This window comes from Cervus elaphus, chromosome 27 (genome assembly GCF_910594005.1).
Source record: "Cervus elaphus chromosome 27, mCerEla1.1, whole genome shotgun sequence".
Taxonomy (NCBI): Eukaryota; Metazoa; Chordata; class Mammalia; order Artiodactyla; family Cervidae; genus Cervus; species Cervus elaphus.
Window position 1 is genome coordinate 48,244,346 of NC_057841.1, and position 20,758 is coordinate 48,265,103.

The 20,758-nt window shown below is 43.2% G+C and overlaps 1 protein-coding gene across 8 annotated transcripts in view; it reads left to right on the top strand.

Annotated features, from left to right (window-relative positions):
* Window positions 1-20,758, top strand: part of LOC122684993 (urea transporter 1) — a 51,527-nt gene that overhangs the window by 26,833 nt on the left and 3,936 nt on the right. The window contains exons 1-9 of one of the 8 annotated variants that reach the window (XM_043889605.1): window positions 4,364-4,435; window positions 5,083-5,146; window positions 7,002-7,213; window positions 10,334-10,487; window positions 11,066-11,255; window positions 12,443-12,571; window positions 14,222-14,414; window positions 15,732-15,879; window positions 16,084-16,218. In XM_043889605.1, coding sequence (XP_043745540.1) covers window positions 7,067-7,213; window positions 10,334-10,487; window positions 11,066-11,255; window positions 12,443-12,571; window positions 14,222-14,414; window positions 15,732-15,879; window positions 16,084-16,218 — 1,096 coding nt within the window. In that variant the 5' untranslated portion in view covers window positions 4,364-4,435; window positions 5,083-5,146; window positions 7,002-7,066. Of the gene's footprint in view, window positions 1-4,363; window positions 4,436-5,082; window positions 5,147-7,001; window positions 7,214-10,333; window positions 10,488-11,065; window positions 11,256-12,442; window positions 12,572-14,221; window positions 14,415-15,731; window positions 15,880-16,083; window positions 16,219-20,758 lie in introns of those variants that run through there. The other 7 variants (XM_043889604.1, XM_043889607.1, XM_043889606.1 and 4 more) reach the window with 7 other exon arrangements.

Sequence of the window (20,758 nt, forward strand, 5' to 3'; positions counted from 1 at the left end):
GGAGTTTTGTTGCAGAAAATACATAGAGGTCTTGAATGTTAATGGTGCCCCTTTTGAAACGGTGCCTTTGTGCAGTGCACAACCCTAGGTGCTGGCTGAGGATATCAGAGGATCTACATGATGATCCTGACACTAGCCTGAGTTTAAGAGCTGGAAAGAAAGTGATGCATGGACAGACGGGATCTGATAAAAGTCATAGGTAGATCCCCATGAGGCTTTCTCATGCTTCTGCTGCATGCAGGACAACCATATACTTGGTGGAGCTGAATAATTGCGCAACAGCATTGTTTAAGAGCAAAAATGTAGGCGCCTCGGTGCCTCCTGCCATCACCCATCCCCAAGCTCCCCTGGCCAGGACAGGCAGTGCAGGGGGTAGAAACTGTGCACTTTACGTCCACTTGGCTCCACGTCTCGGGAATTCTTACCACAAAGGGTCCCCTTGAATGGCGTTCTGGGTCAGTGGGGGGTCTGGCTCTTGTCTGGAGCCTATTTGTCTGACTGTTTACCAAACCAAACACTGTGGTCCCAGAACACAGTGCAGAAGGACTTTCTGTAAGCAGTCTGGGGTCTTTGCTTCTCTGTGCGGGGAGGCGGGGCAGGGGGCGGGGGTGGCGGTGTTGGTCGGGAGGATAGGAAGAGAAGTCTGTCTGCTTTTTCTTTAGCACTCTCTCTCCCATCTAGAAAGGCCCTGCTCAGGATTCAGAAGAGCCCTCTGCCAGTTCCTCTCCTGCAGAATTCCTGTGTGGACCCTGCCCCGTGATACCGGTGGTGCAAGTTATTTGTAATGTCAAATTGCTTGTAGATAAATCAACATCCAGCAGCAACCAAAATGACGTCGTGCTGGGATCATTTCTAAGTCAAAAAATACTTACTTTAAAATACCTAGAAATGCAAGACATGGTAGGAGAATATCCAAATTGTGTCATTATCCATAGTTTTGTTCTTCCTTCTTCCCCGTTTCCTCATCTAGCTCTTATTTCCTCTCATGTCTATTTTTATGAATTTCCTCAAAACCCTTTCTGGAGAGAAAGAGATCTGATATCAATAAAAAAAAAAAAGAATTACTAGTATTCTCCAGCCCAGGTGGGGCTGCCCACCATAGAATATATTTTTAAAATAAAAGACAATAGCAGAGCTGTCACAGGGCTGGGGGGAGGGGGTGACCACTGTGAGAGAAACATGGACTTGTTTTCAGCTCCCAGGAGCACAGTGTGGATGGGCAGAGGGAAGAAAACTGGGCGTGGACACTTGCACAAAGTGGGCGGGGAGAGAGAGAACCTTCTAGGGGCAAAAACTCAATGGAGAAAGTCAAAGAGGAGGGAAACCTCCTCTTGTGTTCAATTGTGATTGAGGCAGGCAGAGAGTTACAGAACCAGGAGAGGCCTAGGTGGGACTTGGGAAGGGAAGCAACGTCGGTGCCCAAACACTCAATAAATGATGCCAGGAGGGGCTGAGAAGAAGTCATGAAATTGTGAAATTAGGGCTGTGTGAAAGTACCTGGGGCCTCCCAAGTGGCTCAGTGGTAAAGAATCCACCTGCCAATGCAGGAGACGTGGGTTCAACCCCTGGGTGGTGAAGAGCTTCTGGAGAAGGAAATAGCAACCCACTCCAGTATTCTTGCCTGGAGAATTCCATGGACAGAGGAGCCTGGCGGGCTACAGTCCATGGAGTCACAAAGACTCAGACATGATGGAGCAAGTGAGCACACATGCAGAAGCACCGAGGAACCTTTGTTTGCACTTGTTGTTGGGCGCCCGGTTATCCCTCTAACATCCAGTTCAGGATTCTCTCCAAAGCCACAGCCACCCGGCAAGACCCTAGCATCTCGGGGGTCTTGCAGTGAGAGAACGTGGCTGCCGCCTGCCCACCTCATGGTTCTTGCTGAACAGTTGTCTCCGCGCTCATAACTACACCCCTTTGTATGTCAGAATTAAGAAGCCTTTTCTCCTGGTTCAGGTTGGGAACAGGGACCCTTTGAGGAATCCTCAGGGATAAACCAACCCAGACTGAGAAGGGCAGATCCTGGAATGGTGCCATTTCCATGTGTCAGGTACAGAGATTTACATACGCTGTTGCAAAACTTCATCACGACGCTACAAAGGAGTCAACATACTCAATTTTACAGTGAGAAATCTGAGGGCCAGAGATGGTGACGTACCTCAGGGCACACAGGGACGAGGCCAGGATTCAAACTCAGGTCTGCCTGGCTGGGAATCCCACATGCTTTGTTCTACCCAGTCAGACCATGCAGCACGGCTAGTTTTGTAACCAGCATTTAAGGTGTGCCTTTGCAAGGACCAGGGGAGAGGGCAGGGAGGAAGGGTGGGGAGGAGTTGGTTCCACAGGAAGACTTCAAACTCAGTAAACACCCTCCACCCCTGACCAGCCCACTCAGGCCACTGAGGCAGCAGGTGACCTAGGTGCTAAGTGAAGGTGGCTTCAGGCTGAGGTCTAGAGATTCATGTTGATGCTTGAGTTCATTGAGTTAATTAGTGAACTGAAGAAAAGCAAACAATGGGCAGAAGCTGTAAATGCTGGATGATGCTAGAGTACATCAAAGTATGAACCTTGATGTTATTTTTTTTAAGTCAGTCAATTTTTTTTTCATTTATTTTTATTATTTGGAGGCTAATTACTTTACAATATTGTAGTGGTTTTTGCCATGCACTGACATGAATCAGCCATGGATTTACATGTGTTCCCCATCCTGAACCCCCCTCCCACCTCTCTCCCCATCCCACGAACCTTGATGTTAAACTCGGGACAAGTGATTTAAATTCTGTGAGCCTGTGTGTGTTAGCCACTCAGTCACGTCCGACCCTTTGTGATGCCATAGACTGTGGCCCACCAGGCTCCTCTGTCCGTGGAATTCTCCAGGCAAGAATACTGGAGTGGATAAACCATTCCCTTCTCCAGGGGACCTTCCCAACCCAGGGTTGGAACCCAGGTCTCCTGCATTGCAGGCAGATTCTGCTTGCTTCTCTGCAAAATGGGAATAATGGCATTAACCTCATAGGACTTTTGTGATGGTTAAATGACTGACATGGATCCAGGGCTCAGCACAGTGCCCAGCACACAGGGTGAATGCCCAGCCATTTGTCCAATTCCAATAATTATCATAACTATCACTATTACTGTTATTACCACCATCAGGGATTGTAGCCCATTTGCATAAAGAGCTCACAGATACACTAGTGTGATTCCTTTCGCTCTGTACCAGGCTCTCAGTCTGCCCTCTTATGATTCATTTTTCCCCTTCAGCGTAACCTGAGGAATTTTTACCAGGAAGAAAATGTTGGTGGCACATTTGCCTGAACCTCAAAACTCTGGCCATGAACCTGGGCTTGTAGTTTTCCTCCAGTCCCCAGATACACACACTGAGCCGCAGGGGACACTGGGAAGGAGGGAATCCCCAGGGGAGCAAGGAGCGCTGCGGTTTGGCTGGTGTCCAGTGGGTGGAGCCAGAGAGTTACTGGCGTCCTCCCTGACAAGGGCTATCAGCTCGTCCAGGCAGTCAGGAGGCCCCAATGACGTCTGCACAGCTTTCTGTGGGGTTTTCCTTTTTCAAAATTGCGTGCTCCTAGAAGCACACCACAGTTCATGTCACTTCTGTTCATGATCTCAGAAAAGGCCACAAGATTGAAATTTAAGGGAAAAAATGAAGAAGAAAGGGATTTTTCACTTGAATTTTAGATACCTCTGCTATAGAAAGTTTGCCTCCTGAATTTTAAAGGCAGCAGAGTTTGTCCTGGGATTCTCACCTGGAAAGAGGGGCATTCCAGGCCAACATTTATATTTTTATTTCCCTCCTCACTGGGGAAAAGGGCAGGTTGGCCTCCAGAAAATTATTGTGGACCCTAGTTCTCCCCACGCTCATCCCACACTCATCCCACACTCCACGGGACTTTTCTGGTTTCCGACACCTGTGCAGAAACCACGTCAAGTCTAAGGGAACATTCCACCCAGGAGCTACCACTTAACTCCCAAGTCTGCAGCGCAGCAACCAGTCTGTAGGTTTTCAGTTGAAGTGACACTCTGTTGATCCTTGTCAGTTACACATCTTCCCCAGAACATCCCAGGGTGAGGGCAGGCTCCAGAGGAAACTGCAAGGGGAAGACAACCAGGAGCTCGAGCAGGATTGTTGCTGGACAAAGACCTGGGAAGCCCCAGAAACGATGGCAAAGTTGCTGGCACCAAGTCAAGAACAGAGACAGACAGACAGACGGTCCAGGGCAGGGGGCGCGCTCCTCGGCAGTGCTTTGGCCCTGGGCCTGAAGTGGGAGGAGACAGCCAGATGCACAGATATGCAGAGTGGGTCCTGAGTATAAAAGCACTGGGTCCCTCCCCCAGCACCCTCCTCCGAAGCACCTCCCTTTTAATAGAGCCCAGCAGGCTTTATCAGCCAGTGCCTTCTGCCGGGGAAGCCAGCTGCTATGTGAGTACTCCCCGTGTCTGTTCATTTGCAACTGTTCATGGTGGGAGGGCTGTCTCCTTAGACCTCTCTAATTTTTCTCTTTTTAACGAAGATATATGTTTCAGATGATTGGAACTGAGTAAAAGCACAAAATTAGAGTTCTGGTAGACTAGCAAGCCATTTACCCAACTCACAGGCTTCTTCCTGGATGCTTGAGAGCAGTGTCTTGGTTCATGATTTCTGCAGCAGGGAGGATCGGCCCCAGAGCTCTGAGTGCAAGAGGGTTTCAGCGAGGAGTCCACTTGAGGTGCTAAAGGACCCTGAGCTCACTGAGGCTGCATAGGAGCTTGAGGCTGTGTTCTTGAAATAAGTAAAATTGGAGATCTATCAGTACGACTCAAAAAAAAAAGTGGGTATTGGGAATGGCCCTTTCCAAGTATGGTTTTCCAGATCATCCTGCCTGTACTGTCATGCTGGACGGAGGATGCTAGAACACCCTTTGGGAGAACAAGTCACACTGCAAGCACAAATTTGGCAACTTCTTTTCAGCTACACTTTCTGTCGTGGAATTCAGGCCTCAAGGCTTCAAAGGGAGGGTGTTCCGAGCAGAGAGTGTTTTAATCAGGAGACAGGATACCTGACAGCATTTTCTTTGTTTCCCATTACAGTTTTAGAGAAGGCTGAACACTTCCCACAGCTTAGATTCAAAAACTGCCTAACCTAACGAGTTCTGTAAGTATCACATAAATGTCAATGCTGAAGTCTCGTAATTATGATAGAGCATGAATATTTATATGCTTTCTTCCATGTCTATGTCCTAAACTTTGTATTATTTTTAAAAGTGATACTTGAGGCATAGAAATTAAAGACTCTCTGAGCTCTCTACTTATACAAATTTCTAATATATGCTGACAATAGAATGAGTTGTATTTCCTGTAAGAAACGTTGCTGAACTGAAATCTTGATATCTCAGAATGATGAGTCCTGCTTTGTGGCGCTAAGTGATCTGGGCTACAAAAAGTACTTTCTGACTTATATTGTAAGCTCACTGGGTGTAGCTTCTAGAATATTCTCAGGATGTTAACTTCAACACACACAGGCGTTGTTGTGGATATGTCCGTGATACAAGGGAGTGAGACTTACTTTGGGTCATGGTGAGATGTTTGTTTGTCAGAAGAGTCACTGCTTCTGGCAAGGACATGGGGTGAAATAACCTTTGCTGTTGTTCAGCACCCCCCTCCCCAGGGTTACCTCAGGGAGGCCATGAAGACAGGCTGTGTCCACTATGTCACAGCCCTAACGCCCCCTTGGGGACTTCAGAGTGTATGGTTCCAGCCTGGAAGACAAAGAACCACCGGGGCTTACCTCTTCCATTAGGCTGATCTGCGGAGTGAACATGGATGGTCCAAACTTTGGACTCCAGTTTTCTCCTCTATGAAATGAAGGCTTGAACGATATGCTCTCCCAACTTCTTCTCTCTCTTGGCTCTTAGAAAATATCAATGTTGAGCTCAAGGATGTCATTCTCCGAGACATGTTTGATATTGGTGATGGGGAAACATGACTGGGGAATGTGACAGTCCTTCCTGTCTCTTCTCTCTTTCTTTCATTCTTTCTTTCTTTTTGTCTTTTAAACTAAATATGAGAGCCCTATTATTGGGTTTCTTAATGTTGCTCTTTGTCAAGCAAAAGTATGCATAATGCAACCCACCTGTTTGGTGTTAGCCAGATTGTTTAACCACGGATAAACATACACACACACACACACACACACACACACACGCACGCACGCACAACTTTTTCCAAAGACATGTCAGTAAAGTTGTCCACAATTATGAATTTTTCTGAAACACTCTAGCAGACTGTTAAGTTTTCAGATTTCAAACCAAGACAATGGAAGAAAGTAATTAAAGAGGAAGGAAAAAATAAATACCAAACATATGACTTTTCTGGAACTTCTAAAGGAAGAATGCTATCCTTGGAAGTAATGGAAGTTTTTTTTCTATTTTTTTTTTAAGGGAAACAAAAAGTTGCCACACCTGTTGAATATAACTATGAATTGTTTATTATTAACAAGCTAATGTCCAATTTCTAACAATTCTTATTCAGATAGAAGGAAAATAATGCCATTTAGCAGTCTCTTAGACTGGGCTTTTGCTATGCAAGTGTGGCTAGCATCTTTTTACAGAAAATAGAACCTGGACGAGGTCTTCCCTTTCTCACATTTGTAAAGATTAAGTTTGAAGGAAATTGTGGCTCCATCCCCTGAGATGGAGCCCTAACAGTTCACCTGAAGTGTTTCAGAGCCTGAAGCCCACCACTCCCTCTGGAGCAGGCTTCAGACCTGTCAGCTTCCTGCCAGTGGAGAAAGACAGCAGCACAAGACCCGTACATGGGTCACTGTGCGGGATGGTTTGCCAGTTTTTTCTTCTGTTTTAAGCAAAGTAAAATGAACATTCGGTGTCTGCAGTCAGCTCATCGTCTCTGCTGATGGCGCCCTAGCTGATGGAGAAGCCTGCCTTCTTTGTTGAGGTCTCCTATCCCCAGGAACCCCCTAGGAGAGCTCAACCCTGCATTTTACATCACAGGCAGGGCACGATTTCTGCTGATTCACGTATTTTTGCCCTTTGTCGTGTATGGAAAGAAAGGAAGGATGAATGGACGGTCTTTGATTGGCGCTGCTGATGATGCCTATCCTGGTCCTCTTTGGAGGGGCCCTTTTGGAAAAAAAACTGGTGAGGCAGCATACAGAGGCTCCCCCTGGCTAACCTTGGCCCTGGTCCAGGGGCCGGCAGAACAGGTATGCTACCTTTGTACAGCTTCTGTCTCTGTGACTCTGCTGTGTCTTTTCTGAACCAAGCCTGGGAAGTGGGGTCCTCATGCTCTGCGGAGCAGTGCAGCTTGGGCTGAGCCTGATGCATAGGGGTCTTGGTCCAGAAACTCACACCACACTCGTCTTGGTTTAGATGTTGGACCTTTGTGCTGCAGATTTTTGACAACCATGGAAAAGCTAGGAAAAAGTATTCTGGGGATTTTTATTTATCTTGCTTCTATTTTATAGAGTTCGTTCCTTACATTTTCTTGTCCTGTCTTTTCAGGTGAAATTTAATGACCTACTTAGATTCGAGAAGTTTGAACTTAGTTCCTGCTTCATCATTTTGTGTTGCCTACCCAATTAGGATATATAGACTTTTAAAGTTCCCTAAAGAAATACAAAGAGTGTAGATGATTAAATCCTAGGGTGAACCACAACTGTTAACTTACTGGTTTCTCACGACCAGTTCTCATGCCTGAGTTCTGGAACGAGTAATCAGGCTTCCCAGAGCTCTATAGTGTTCAGTCCAGAATAAATGATTCCCGGGGGAATCAACTTATGAGAAGGTCTGTCCCTCTATTACATGGTAGCCCTACCACCCACCCCAATATATGGATGCTAGAAAGATAAAGCATAGAAAGTCTTCTGCATGCTGGGCTGAAGATTCAGATCAATGGTTCAATCTTTATCCAACTTCAGGTGGCTGGGCAGGGAACTCTGGCCAGTCCGGTTCTCAGTCGTGCCTGGCCAGTTAGAATATCAGGTTTCATATCCGTATCTCCAAAATCTCTGAGATGATGATGTATTGAAAACCCTCTAAAATAAATAAATAAATGCTGGGAATTTTGAGAACACGAATTTGTCCACCCTGGGATAACCCATGTACCTAATTGCTTCCGTACTTGATGGAAAATGCCCACTTTAATGTTTTTGTTCAGGGCTGCCTCTGTAGAGCTGCATCTACCCAGTTACAGAAACTCAAGGCAGTTTCTTGTCATTGCCTGGACTGGAGCCTGATGCCTCTCATAGGATGTGTGGCTTTGAGAATGGGGTCACGATAGCTAAGGAAAGGGCTTACCAAGCCGTATCTTCAGTTATGACATTTAAAGAGAGATAAATGAAAATCAATGATAGCTATCAGTTAGATTATGAAATAAAACCCAAATTTTTTATAATTTCTTAATAATTCAAAAGTTTTTCATTGCTTTAACTTCAGGCCAGCTGAGCTCCACATAAATGTAGTTTTGGTTCCTGACCTCCAGCAGTTTCCATTTTAAGAATCTCTTAATGCAAAGGTTCATTGGAAGTCTCACAAATGCAGGTTTCTATCACTATTTTGCCAAACCAAAATGACCTTGGTCTAGAATGCATTGCATAAACAGCTTCTACTTTATGGAATTGCTGACCATCGTTTAAAAGCAGAATGGTTATTTGGCAGTGAAATAATACAATTGAAGTATAACTGTGACTCAATAAAAAATGAGTTACATTGACTTTTGTACTGGGATTAATAGAAGCCAAAACTGAAATCAGAATTGCAAAATATAAAAACTTTAAAAGTCATAGATTTTATTGTCTGTTAATTGGGCTTTAATAGCTTTTCATTGGGTATGGTAAACAGAAAAACAGTGGAACCCAAAATAGGCGTGAGAAACCCTTATTCACAGCCTGGTTGCAGGGAGAAGACGAGTTGGTTTAACTGCATGGGTTTTGGGTATTTCCCTGGTCATGTCTTACGTGCCTGTGGCTTCAACATTCCACACTTGTGCCTCCTGGGGTCTGATGGTTTGGGTGTTCCTCTCCTGTCACTGGCCTGGCTGGGCTCTTTGCTTTTCTTGCAGACTCAAAGTGGTTTTGCCATGGTCTCTCTCCTTTTGCCTACCTCTGGGATGATGTCGTTGGTACTCTTTTATACTACCATCAGCACCATGAAACCTTCACTTTTGTCTACAGGGTATAATATTCTGATGATGCTGATTCTTTGTTATTGCACACGCAACATGAGAAGTGAAGAGTCTTGTGAAGCACAAGTCACGGTCATGCTGTTAGCACTTCCCTGAGGCGTGCTTACCATGAGTATGCCCTGTACGCTCTTACAGTGCACCGTTCTTAACATGTAATCCTTTGGTTTTCAGCAGCTAGCCCACTTCCACTTTTCCCATTTTCTACATCCTTGTGGAAGATTATTTTGCCAGTCTTTTTTTTTCTAGTTTAGATTTAGTAAATTATATTTTTAAATGATATAGCCCAAATTCTCAATATTTTAGTGAACATACTAAATATATAATGTATATATTATGTATATAAATATATAGTCCCATATTTATGTTGATTTGCATATTTCATTTATTTAATGATTTTGCTTAAACACTTAAATAAACACTTAAGTGGTATTTAAACACTTAAATAACAAATTTCAAAAATAAAAAATATATGAGGCAGCTGCCTGATGTGAGGACGTAGTCTCTGAGCTGGAAAGTGAATACTGTGGTGGCAGGGCAGGGTGCAGTTCTTAGGCTATGTCAACACACACACAAACGTTTCTTCTCTTTCAAACTTTTAAAACAAAGCCTGTTTTTGTAAAATAAAAGTTGCATCTAAAATGGCTGCTTGTCTTAGAAAGTAGCTGGTTGGTCTATATTAGCGAGCATCATTTTGTAACCTGACATTTGGCTCCTTTCATTGGAGCAAAAAGCTTAAGTACTTGATTGTAGCTATTTCTGTATCATTTTCTGACTCATTATGTTGAAATTAACTATTTTTCATTCTTTTCCACTAGACTGAGCTCTTTGAGTGTAGGATATAGGTACTCAGTAAATATTCATTGAGCTAGAAACTGAGCCTTATGAAATTAAAGACCAGAACCTTCTCATGGTGACATTAAAAATAGCGATGACAAAAGTAGTATGGGGCTTGGGTTTTGATAATAATCTTCCTGACAATATTTCAAGAGGAAAATGATGCTTTCTTAGTTTCGTGGGATTGTCATGGGCTAGATGAAGTGCCTTCAAACTCATCCTGTGTGGCTACTGTGGTCAGGTCCCACACTGGCCAGTCCAAAGGCTTCTACATTAAGATGTTCATGAGCTCCATCCTTTCCTCGAGGAGCCAGAAGAGACATCCATGGATGACAACCCCACTGCAGTTAAATTGGACCAGGGTGGAAATCAGGCTCCACAAGGTCGAGGCAGAAGACGCTTCCCCAAGGCACTTGGCTATATCACTGGTGACATGAAAGAATTTGCCAACTGGCTTAAAGGTATTTACGCCACCTTGGAGAAGTGGCATTGGGGGAAATGGTCTGCTGGTTCTTCTAGTCAAATCTTTAGTTATATTCCCCTATCTTCTATCACTTTTCTCTCCATTTTTTTAAACTTTTTATCTTCTAACCTGAGAACTTCTTCCATTTTTTTCTTTTTAATGGAGACACTGATCCTGTTCATGTCAGAGGATGGCACCTAGTTCCACCTTGTAATTTTGGTACTTAAAAACTGAAATTTTACTCTTAGTAATTCATTCCTTTGGCTTACGGGTCTAAACATCTAAGCACACTAAATAAGTCCATTCAGTGCTTTCTGGAACTGGGGTTCTAGTATGGACATTGTGGACTGAGCAGAAAGAGGATCTGGGGGTCACTAAAGCAGATCTGGATGCTTTCTGGGATCTGGGGCTCACTAAAGGGGAAAGAGTTCAGAGAAAAAGTTTCAAGAAATATCCAAAGTTAGCCTCACCTTGTTCAGAGGGGATTTTGCTCAGGATAGGCTTGGGAAGGAGACTCAGGAAGGAGCCCCATTTGCCCCACCATTTCCTTGCCTCTGCTCATCTCATCTCTTCCAGATAAACCCCAGGCTCTCCAGTTCGTCGACTGGGTTCTTCGGGGGATATCCCAAGTTGTGTTTGTCAGCAACCCCATCAGTGGAATCCTGATTCTGGTGGGACTCCTGGTCCAGAATCCCTGGTGTGCCCTCAATGGCTGCGTGGGAACAGTGGTCTCCACCCTGACAGCCCTGTTACTTAGTCAGGACAGGTAAGCATGTCCCTCCAAGCCTCTGCTTCTTGCTTCAAAGAACACAGGAGCCAACCAGTGACTCTGGGCAATAGTGATAAAGCCCCACCCTCGCCTGGAGAATCAACCTTTATTCCACAGAATGCTTTATATTTGCCTTTAGTCAGCAGTCAGGAAATCATTTATAGCCTCTTATTCACAGTACCCGAATAAGCAGCCAGATCCTTTTGGGCAATACATGCTACCAGAACTAAGCTATAAGTAATTCTTATAAATAATAACTAAGCTATAAGACCCTACAGTCCAAAGGGAGTCTACTTTAATGATCGATCAGTTATTTATTATCAGCATTTTATTTATTTGGGCAAAAAAATGCATATGAATTCAGGAAAAGTTTTAGTGGCTTAATAATTCCACTAAACCCATTATATCTTAGTTCCATGCTTAGTTTAGCAAATTCATTCTTCCTAGACAGTGAAAAGGTTAGTTCAACTTCCAGAAAGATAAATTTTAGTCCCCAGTTATGAAAAGGTACCATTTTGACCAGGAGTAGAAACTTAACCCATAGGACAACATTTGGAAGTGATGTTAAATGCTGGGAAGAAAGGGACCCAAGAAAAAATTAGATGCTAAAGATGCATATAGTTAAATGGAATAGTTTGCCAAGTAAAAGGGATTTTTTTTTTGTAATAATTTGGAAATGTATATCTGGAAACAACAAAAGGGAAGAACAAGAAGATGAAAATATATTCTAAGTTGGAAGACTTGTGTTGATAAAATCAAAGACACTGTGGAACTGAATTTACGTTTCAAGAATCTTACACCTTTCAGCAAGAAAATCAGACTTAGGGAAGAGTTTCAAATAAAAGCTCTATTCAAGTCAAAGACCCTAATGATTCAAAAGAAATAATAACTTTGGGAAGGAAAGGCTAAAAGGAAACAGACTATGTTGGCTTGCTGATTTCCTTTTCTCTACTCCTTAGCTATGATGCCTCTGTAGGGGTTGTTCTATATGCACATTTGTATTTTATCCATGTACATTTTACTGTTTCATGCTTTTATTAGTATTTGGTTTCTAGAGACTTTGCAATAAAACCCTAAATATAATCTCTTTTTCAAATGTAAATATTACCTGGAAGTTACAAGTGGTATTTATGGGCACGTTCAGCCAACCCAGGAGGTGTCTAAGCTGTGCCTCTTGCCCACAGGTCCGCCATTACAGCAGGGCTCCAGGGCTACAACGCTACCCTGGTGGGGATCCTCATGACTATCTATTCAGACAAGGGAAACTATTTCTGGTGGCTGTTATTCCCTGTATCTGCCATGTCCATGACTTGGTAAGTTGTACCTGATTTTCAAATTGCCTTTTTGGAAAAAAATGTATAAGGGACAGGAGGGAATGGGGGGAGTTATTATTTAGTGAGTACAAGGTTTCTGTTTTGTAAGATGAGAAATATTCCGTGAATGGATGGTGGTGATGGTTGTATAACAGTGTGAACATACTTCATACCACTAAACTGAATGCTTTAAAATGGTTTAAGTGGTAAATTTTATGTTATATATAAGGCAATGTCTAGAAAATTATCTTTTTTATTTAGATTCAGGATATATCTGTTGCAAACAGGAAGCATTCAAACATACTGATGCATGTGGCTTCCCCTCACACCTCATCGCCCCCCTCCTACAGCAACATTCTGATGTAATTGGTTTGGGGAGTTTCCAGGACACTGGGAGTTTTGAAGGCTCCTGGGGGATTCTAAAGTACAACCAAAGCTGAGAACCCCTCCCCAGCATCAGGAGTCCTCGAACAGGCACACTATAAAGACCACCTGCAGGGCTGGTTAAAACATGGACTGCTGCTCCCTCCCTGAGGCTTCCTGATTCAGTCCATCTGGGATGGGGCCTGAGAATCTGCATCTCAACAAGTTACCAGGTGGTGCTGACGTGGCTGATCCAGGGACCACACTCTGAGAACCACTGTCCCTATGTAACCCCCCTTACCCACCTGCCCCTGTCCCCCTCAAAGCAATTCTTTACTAAATCCTATTCCTTTTTTAACCCTAAACCCTTCAAACTAGTTTCTATGTTGACACTGTCTTAAATCATTTTTTTAAGCAAGCACTTCCTTCTTACTATGATATAGTCCAAATATAAAATGCTACCATCCACACACATGAGACATCTGGCTACATAGACGCAGCCAACCATGGACAGTGTGACCCTCCCTGGCTGCAGCCACAGGTGTGTGGAGGAGAACCCGCTGGCACAGCCAACCCCTCAGGAGAAACTTCCCACCTGTTTTGAAGACCAGGCTCAAGGGCCGGAGGTATCACTGCACAGGGTCACCCACACCCCCTCCCCCGAGTTCAGGAAACCTGGGGTTCTAACTTCAAAGTGATGGCTCCTTGACTGGGTCCACAAGTGAGGGAACAAAAAGGGCCCAGAGACCATCTAATCCAACATCCCAGTTTACAGGCAAGGAAGCTGAGGGTACCTCCTTGCCCAAGGTCACACAGTTCAACTTCTCAAGGACTTAAAACTCTGCCCTCCTGAGTTTACACTTTTTCCTTCAGGACTAAGTTCGAGATTGAGGTTGCCTCTGGTGAGGATGGAAGGGCACGTGGTCAAGTAGTTTACACAAGGGGCTTTAACTCTTTAGACAATATTCTTTTCATATGTCTTAAATGCTTCAAAAATATTTTTAAACCTAGATTTATAACTCATTGTGAGCAACCCCAGAGCATAATTTTCCACAAGCCAAATAAACTGAGAGTTGACTTTTTACTTTAGGTAAGAATTGTTCTATGATAGGATTTATATCAGGTGTGTTTGGGTTTGGGTTTTGTTTTTTTTTTCCCTGTCAAAAGTTTGCCAACTCAACACTTTAGGGACTTATTTGCTAATGAAAAAAGCCTCTCTATAGTATAGATATTCAATTTGTCAGTATGGCTTATTACATGCCTATTCTTCCATTCTATTGTTTTTAGTCCAATTTTCTCAAGTGCATTGAGCTCCGTGTTCAGCAAATGGGACCTCCCTGTCTTCACTCTGCCCTTCAATATGGCATTGTCAATGTACCTTTCTGCCACGGGACATTACAATCCATTTTTCCCAAGCACCTTGATCATACCTGTCACCTCAGTTCCCAATGTCACCTGGCCTGACCTCAGTGCCCTGCAGGTAAGATACACTATCTTCTTATATCCCATTCCCACCTCCCCTGGGCTCTGGAAGACACCTCCTGGTTAATTGTTGGTGGACATCAGACCTTACAGAGGCTCAGCTCTGGAGTAGCCTTGCCACTTTCTCTTGCCATCTAAAAGCTTATTTGTTCTACTCCAAATCTTTGGGTTCTAAGGGATTTTTTTAAAGGACTACATGCTCAAAACTAACTTTTCCTCCTCTTTTCCTAACATCTGCAGTGCTAACTCCAGAGTATAGCTCCACTGGAATCCAGACACTTTGTTCCAGACTTTGCCCTTATTTCGGGGGAGTGGGTGTGTCCAATGGGGGCCAGCCCTTGAAGCAGGGGCCTGCAGGCTGGGGTCCTGTCCTCCCTGACCTACCTTCCCCAATCAAAAGAACTGGTTGCTCACTGTTAGATCCCATCGCAGAACCTCTCTATTTTGCTTTTTCTGATGGTGGATCTCCTAGAATATGTATGGTAATTCAGATTTCTTGAGCTTTAGGGGCATCAGAATCATTGTTTTTTAAATATTAATACAAGTTCCATCTCAGACTCCCTAAATCATAATCATTGGGGTGGAGTCTAGAAATCTGTTTTAACAAGTTCCCCAAATAGTGATGTGGGTGAGAGTTTGAGAACCACTCTCCTAGGATGTATGCTGTTTATCTCACTATAAATATGTATAAGGATAGCACTATTTTTAAAAGCCTGGTTGACCCAAATCAAATTCCAGCTCTTTGTATTGGTGTTTATCTAATAAATTTGTCTAAGTTTGCTTAGACACATTATCTGAGTTCAGAACTCAGCCAGAAAGCTATAATTATGACATCTGAATATATTTTTGTGTTCTAAGGACTAACAGTTGTTGAAAACTGGAACAAGCTATCTTGGTTTCAATTAATACATGCTCTCTAAAAAAAAAAAAAAGATTAAAAAAAATAAAAGAATTTTAATTAGTTTTTAATATACAATAGAAATAAATTTTTAAAAATAAAAACTTTAATTAATGAATGTTCTCATTAGCAACAGAAATGTAAATGTTGCCCTGATTCATGAACCTGCCAATAATTGCTTCTGAGCTGCTGATAAAATAATCTGACTTTGGGTCAGCAGGGAGGGCTGGTGTATCTCTGGGGATAAAGCAACTGAGATTTTTCTGTAGAGCAAGAGAGAATTATAAATGTTAGTAATTCTGATCTTGAAAGATAAGATATGCTAAATCTAAAATGACATTGCATTGTATTTGTGGGTGTCCTATGGGTTTCTGTCCAGTCGTTTTTATGGCCGTGTTTTCTAAATCGTTTCTGCAGTTGCTGAAGTCCCTGCCCGTGGGTGTGGGTCAGATATATGGCTGTGATAATCCATGGACAGGGGCCATCTTCCTAGGCGCCATCCTCCTCTCCTCCCCACTCATGTGCCTGCACGCTGCGATCGGGTCCTTGCTGGGGATAATAGCAGGTGAGTGTAAGACTTGCTCCCAGATACTGAGCATTGCCTCTGCCACGTTACTGTCTCAGGCATCTTCTACATTCCAGACCTTTCTTGAAGGTCTGCTTCCAAGGGACCAATGGGAGTTCTCGGATGTCTTTCCCACCCCCAGGCTCCTTCCAGAACATCCTGTCTTTAGTCCAAAGCTCTGACCCCTCCTGTCTTCCCTAATAGGACTCAGTCTTTCAGCTCCATTTGAGAACATCTACGCTGGACTCTGGGGTTTCAACAGCTCTCTAGCTTGCATTGCAATTGGAGGAATGTTCATGGCACTCACCTGGCAAACCCACCTCCTGGCTCTTGCCTGTGGTGAGTATTCCCTGAACTTGGGAAAAGTTGCTCGTGACTGTGGTATCAAAATCCAGGACAAACAATAAGAAAGGACTCTGAGAAACTAGAGCTGGAGTTCTAGTTTGAGCCCCTGATACCTGCTAAGTATGTGTGACCAGGGCAACTGGCCTCCCCTCTCAGGGAGGACCCGGGTCCGCTCTGCCTACCTCATTGCTCATGTTGAAGACTGGAGAGCCTGCTGAGTCATATTAACCATTTTACAATATGTATTTGGTGGGGGATAGAAACAACTTGTCCTGTGTTCTTCATACTAATGGTTTGACCCAAGAAACTGAAAGGCAACAAACTAAATATAGTCAGTTCTCCTGGTAAGTCGGGTGGTATTAATGGGCCCTTAGAGAATCACATTAATATGGCTGTTCTCAAACTGGAGCAAACATCAGAATTTCTTGGAAGCCTGGTTAAAACCCAGATTGCTGGGGCCCAGCCCCGGTCCCGGACTCATTGTTTGTTAGAGCCGGCCGGGGAGGCAGGGAAGGCAGGGGAGGAGCTTGCATTTTTAACAAGGTGCCAGGTGGTGCTGAAGCTATTCCTCTGGGGACCACATTTTGAGACCTGTAATATTAATCCTTTCTGAGTTCCAGGCCAGACTCAGCCTGTCAGAGCTAGAAGGGGTTCTGGAGAGTTCCATAGCATCCTCCTCGTTTTACTGTTGGAGTTCTAAGGGCAGAGAAAGGGATACACTGACAGGCATCCATTAGGGTAGATGTAAACCCAGAGTCCATACTTGCTAACAACTTCCAGAGTTACTCCCACTACACTACTCTCCCTCTCTTCAGTATCATTCAAACCCTTAGGTAAAAACAGACCTCAAGTGCTTTAGATTTGAAAAGCTAATGCATTTCCCAGGCCATTGCAAGGAGAGGCTTATTCACCCCATAGCTTCCAGCATCCCTAATTCAACACAAGTTAAAAGTATGTAAGATAATATGCTAGAATGAAAGGAATGATGCTTCCTGGGGGACAAAGGGGTGGAGGGATATTGGAACAGGCAAGAATTTCTGTAATCTCATGGAAATATTTGACAAGATTTAGTTTGTCACCAAACTAATCAATCATTAGTTGGATGAATGATGACTTATCACCATTTATCCAACAATGGCTGGATTTATCACCATTAATCAATCTAGCCATTAACGTGGTGGGCCGTGTGTCAGGCAGGATTTGGAGTGAGTTCTTGCATTGGGCAGGATGTGGGATAGGACCAAGGATTTCTAAGGCTTTATTCAATTTTGATTATCTGATGCTGTAGAGCAAGATTAACAAAACTCAGGTAGCTCTGGAGTTGCCATTCACATGTTATTTTGTAAATTTCTTTATAGTTTCACGACTGTAACTATATGTTACAGTTCACCTACAAGCCCTGTTAAAACCTTTTGCTCACTTGTTTACAAGCTTAGGGCAAAGGAAAAAAGTAGAGACAGATTATGTGACTTCCTGAGCTCACCTGGGATAAACTCTTTATTCTGAGATGGGTCTGAGGTTTCAAACCTTTATCTCAGGTGCAAACTGTTATTTTTTCTCTACTGGTAGTAGTGGAAAATATGTACTAAACATTCATAGTACAATCCAGACAGTACTAGGAAGAGCTAGGGGTTCTGAAGCTTTAGATCCTAGGTGGTTCCTGTGTGCAGAGAGCAGAAGCCAGGCAAGTAAGAAAGAGAAGCCCGTGGGGACCACATGATGCAGAACCAAGAGACTCACAGGCCAGGAGTCCCTGGGGGAAACAATATAATTCAGAATCATCCAAAAGCACCTCCTAGAAAGGGTGGCTTTTCTGTAAGTCCTAAAAAGTAAGAGGAGGAATTCTAGTTGTTGCAAAGCATGGTCTGGGCCAGTGTATGGACAGCCTGAGCACATCCTTAAAGATCAAGCAAAAACTGTCTTGGTCACAGAAGTTGCTGATAAGGTCTATGAAGGTCTTTTCACAGATCATGGAAAAGGAGAAGACAAAGATGTTTACAAATGTGTTTCCCCAAAGCTGAGATATTGTCATTGTTTTCTCTCTGTAATTTTATAGTAGTATAGGACTGTTGTACAAAACAAACAAAATTCAATCAATACAGAAGAGTATAAAGCAGAAGGTGAAAACACTTCATCCTACTCCCTAGATAGAAATTTCCTGCCTCCTTCTTATAAGGACCTCATGATTACATTGTATCTACTTGGCTAAGGATAATCCCCTATCTCAAAATCTTTAACTTAATCATAGCCACAAAGTCCCTTTTGCCATGTAAGGTAACATATCATAAGTTCTGGGGATCAGGACGTAGACATCTTTGAGGGCCTTTATTTTATCTGTTATACCTACCTTCCTTTGGATAGATCTGGATTTTCTTTATTAGTACAGTGGTTAAGTCAGTATACAATTAGTTAAGAGCCCAGACACTGGTGCCAAAATCCTAGCTCCCCTTATTTTCAGTAGATGCCAAATGCACCCCACAGAGGCCATATGAATTTCCCGTGCCACTGACAGTGTGTGGGAGTGCTGTTTCATCCACACGGGGCACAGTCATCAGTCTTTTTTATCTTTGGACATAAACTTTTGAGACAGACCTCCAGTCCCTCTTGTAAAGCAGATCTCACACTAAAATGCACAGCAAGTTTCTGCCTGCCCATATCAACAAACAAAAGATCAAGCTTGTCAGCCAAGGTAAATAAATAAAGACATTTATTATAGAGCTCCCCTTTTATTAACTCCTGTGGCTTTATCAGGAAGCAGACATAGGAGTCTCTGACAGAGGCCTGGTATAGTTGCCTTCCCTATGCCCCTAAGCCAGAAATTGCACAGCCAGAGAACTCCTCAATTTTGTTATTTTATCACTGCAAACTGCAAACACATTTTGGATCTCTTCTTACAGGTTGGGTTATCATAGTAGGACTTTCATATGGAGGTCTGTGGGGAGGGATGTTGTCTATGAAGAACTGGGATTCAGTCTTCCCTTCCACTCTGGAGGGCATTTTCTCTCCCTCAGCTACTCAACACACTATTTGGGGCATCACCTCCAAACCATGATGTCCAGAACTTCACCTCTACTGTAAGGCTTTCCCAGCCCAACTCAGCTCATCTTAATGATGGGCAACAACTATTAGCTAGTCTGATACTCTTACTATAGAAAGAAAAGCAACATGAAATTGAAAGAGCATAACGGTGTGAGACTTGAGCACCAAAAGTGTGCTAACAGGTATTAAGCTACTGTACTCCTAGGAGAGAAATGCAGTAAGGACTCGTGTGTTCGGGGAGTGTCATAAAAAAGCCGGTGCTCAGGAGAGCAGGGACAGAGTATCTCCATACTTAGCCAGTGGCTAGTGAATATTTCTTGAATGAGTGAATGAATGAATGAACTAAATGGGGAGGGTAGGGATGAAATTATCCAAGCCAAGCAGAAAAAATCTTCCAATCCTTCTGCTCAGAGCAGTACCTCCTTCCTATGATGACAGAGATGAGTTTATAGCTGCTGCTTGTGAAAATACATAATTTCATTTGAGATTCATTACTCCCTGTAAAGAACCTCTTCCAGCTGCCTTTTTAGAGACAATGAAACTAGATTCCTAGTTCAGTGATTTGTTTTACAGCAAACAAAATGGCAGAGCTGGGATTTGAAGCCCAGACCATTTCCAAAGATGAGCCTTTCCTGTTAGCATGAGACAATTCATTTGTGAAAGAACAAGGTATAATATTGAACAAAAAATATCAGGATAGAAAGATAAAATATCAATTAAAGGATGGAAATCTATAGTAAAGTAAAAGAAGATCATAGAGTCTCTCCCACCACCCCACCCAACTCCCCAAAGTAGCAGATGTGTTTCTTGATGGACATGAGGACCAGATGGTGAGTGTGTTCAACAGTGAGTGTTGGTTGCCCAGTTGGCCATGTGACCATTATAAGAAGGTCATTCTTCAGGTGGTGTCTGGGAAACATACAGGCTTCCCTGTCTCCTTGGGCCCAAGAATTGAGAGTTAGCTAGCTGAGATCTTTGTTTCTGTTATTTTACGTTGAAGGTCATACATATACTCAAGTTACCTACTTTTAAAAATTAATGCTCAAAGGAAATAAAAACACAGGATGTTAACTCATTGACATGTATGCCGACCTTAACAGTTTTAGGGAAAATGTTAATACAAAGAGGAATCCTAGGTCTGTGTTCAGTTTCTGCTGGTTTCTGAGTTACCATCTCCTTCTATACACATATACCATGGTTTTTTTTAACTGTGATTTCTAACCATTGATCTGAGAATCCCAGATGCCGTGAGATTATGTGTTATCTCAAGGAACATTCGTAAGTTTCATTTTAATTATGCTTGGGTAAAATAATGGGGAAATGTATTTACTGTGGAAGGCCTTTTCCTTAAGTATTATATTAGCAATAACAGCAAAAAAATAAATAGTACCACAGAAAAGCTACCTTTATTGAGTACTTTCTGTGTACTAAGCCCAAGCATTACCCTCTTTCACACTTACACCAACCCTTGAGAGCAAGATTTCCATTACCCCCT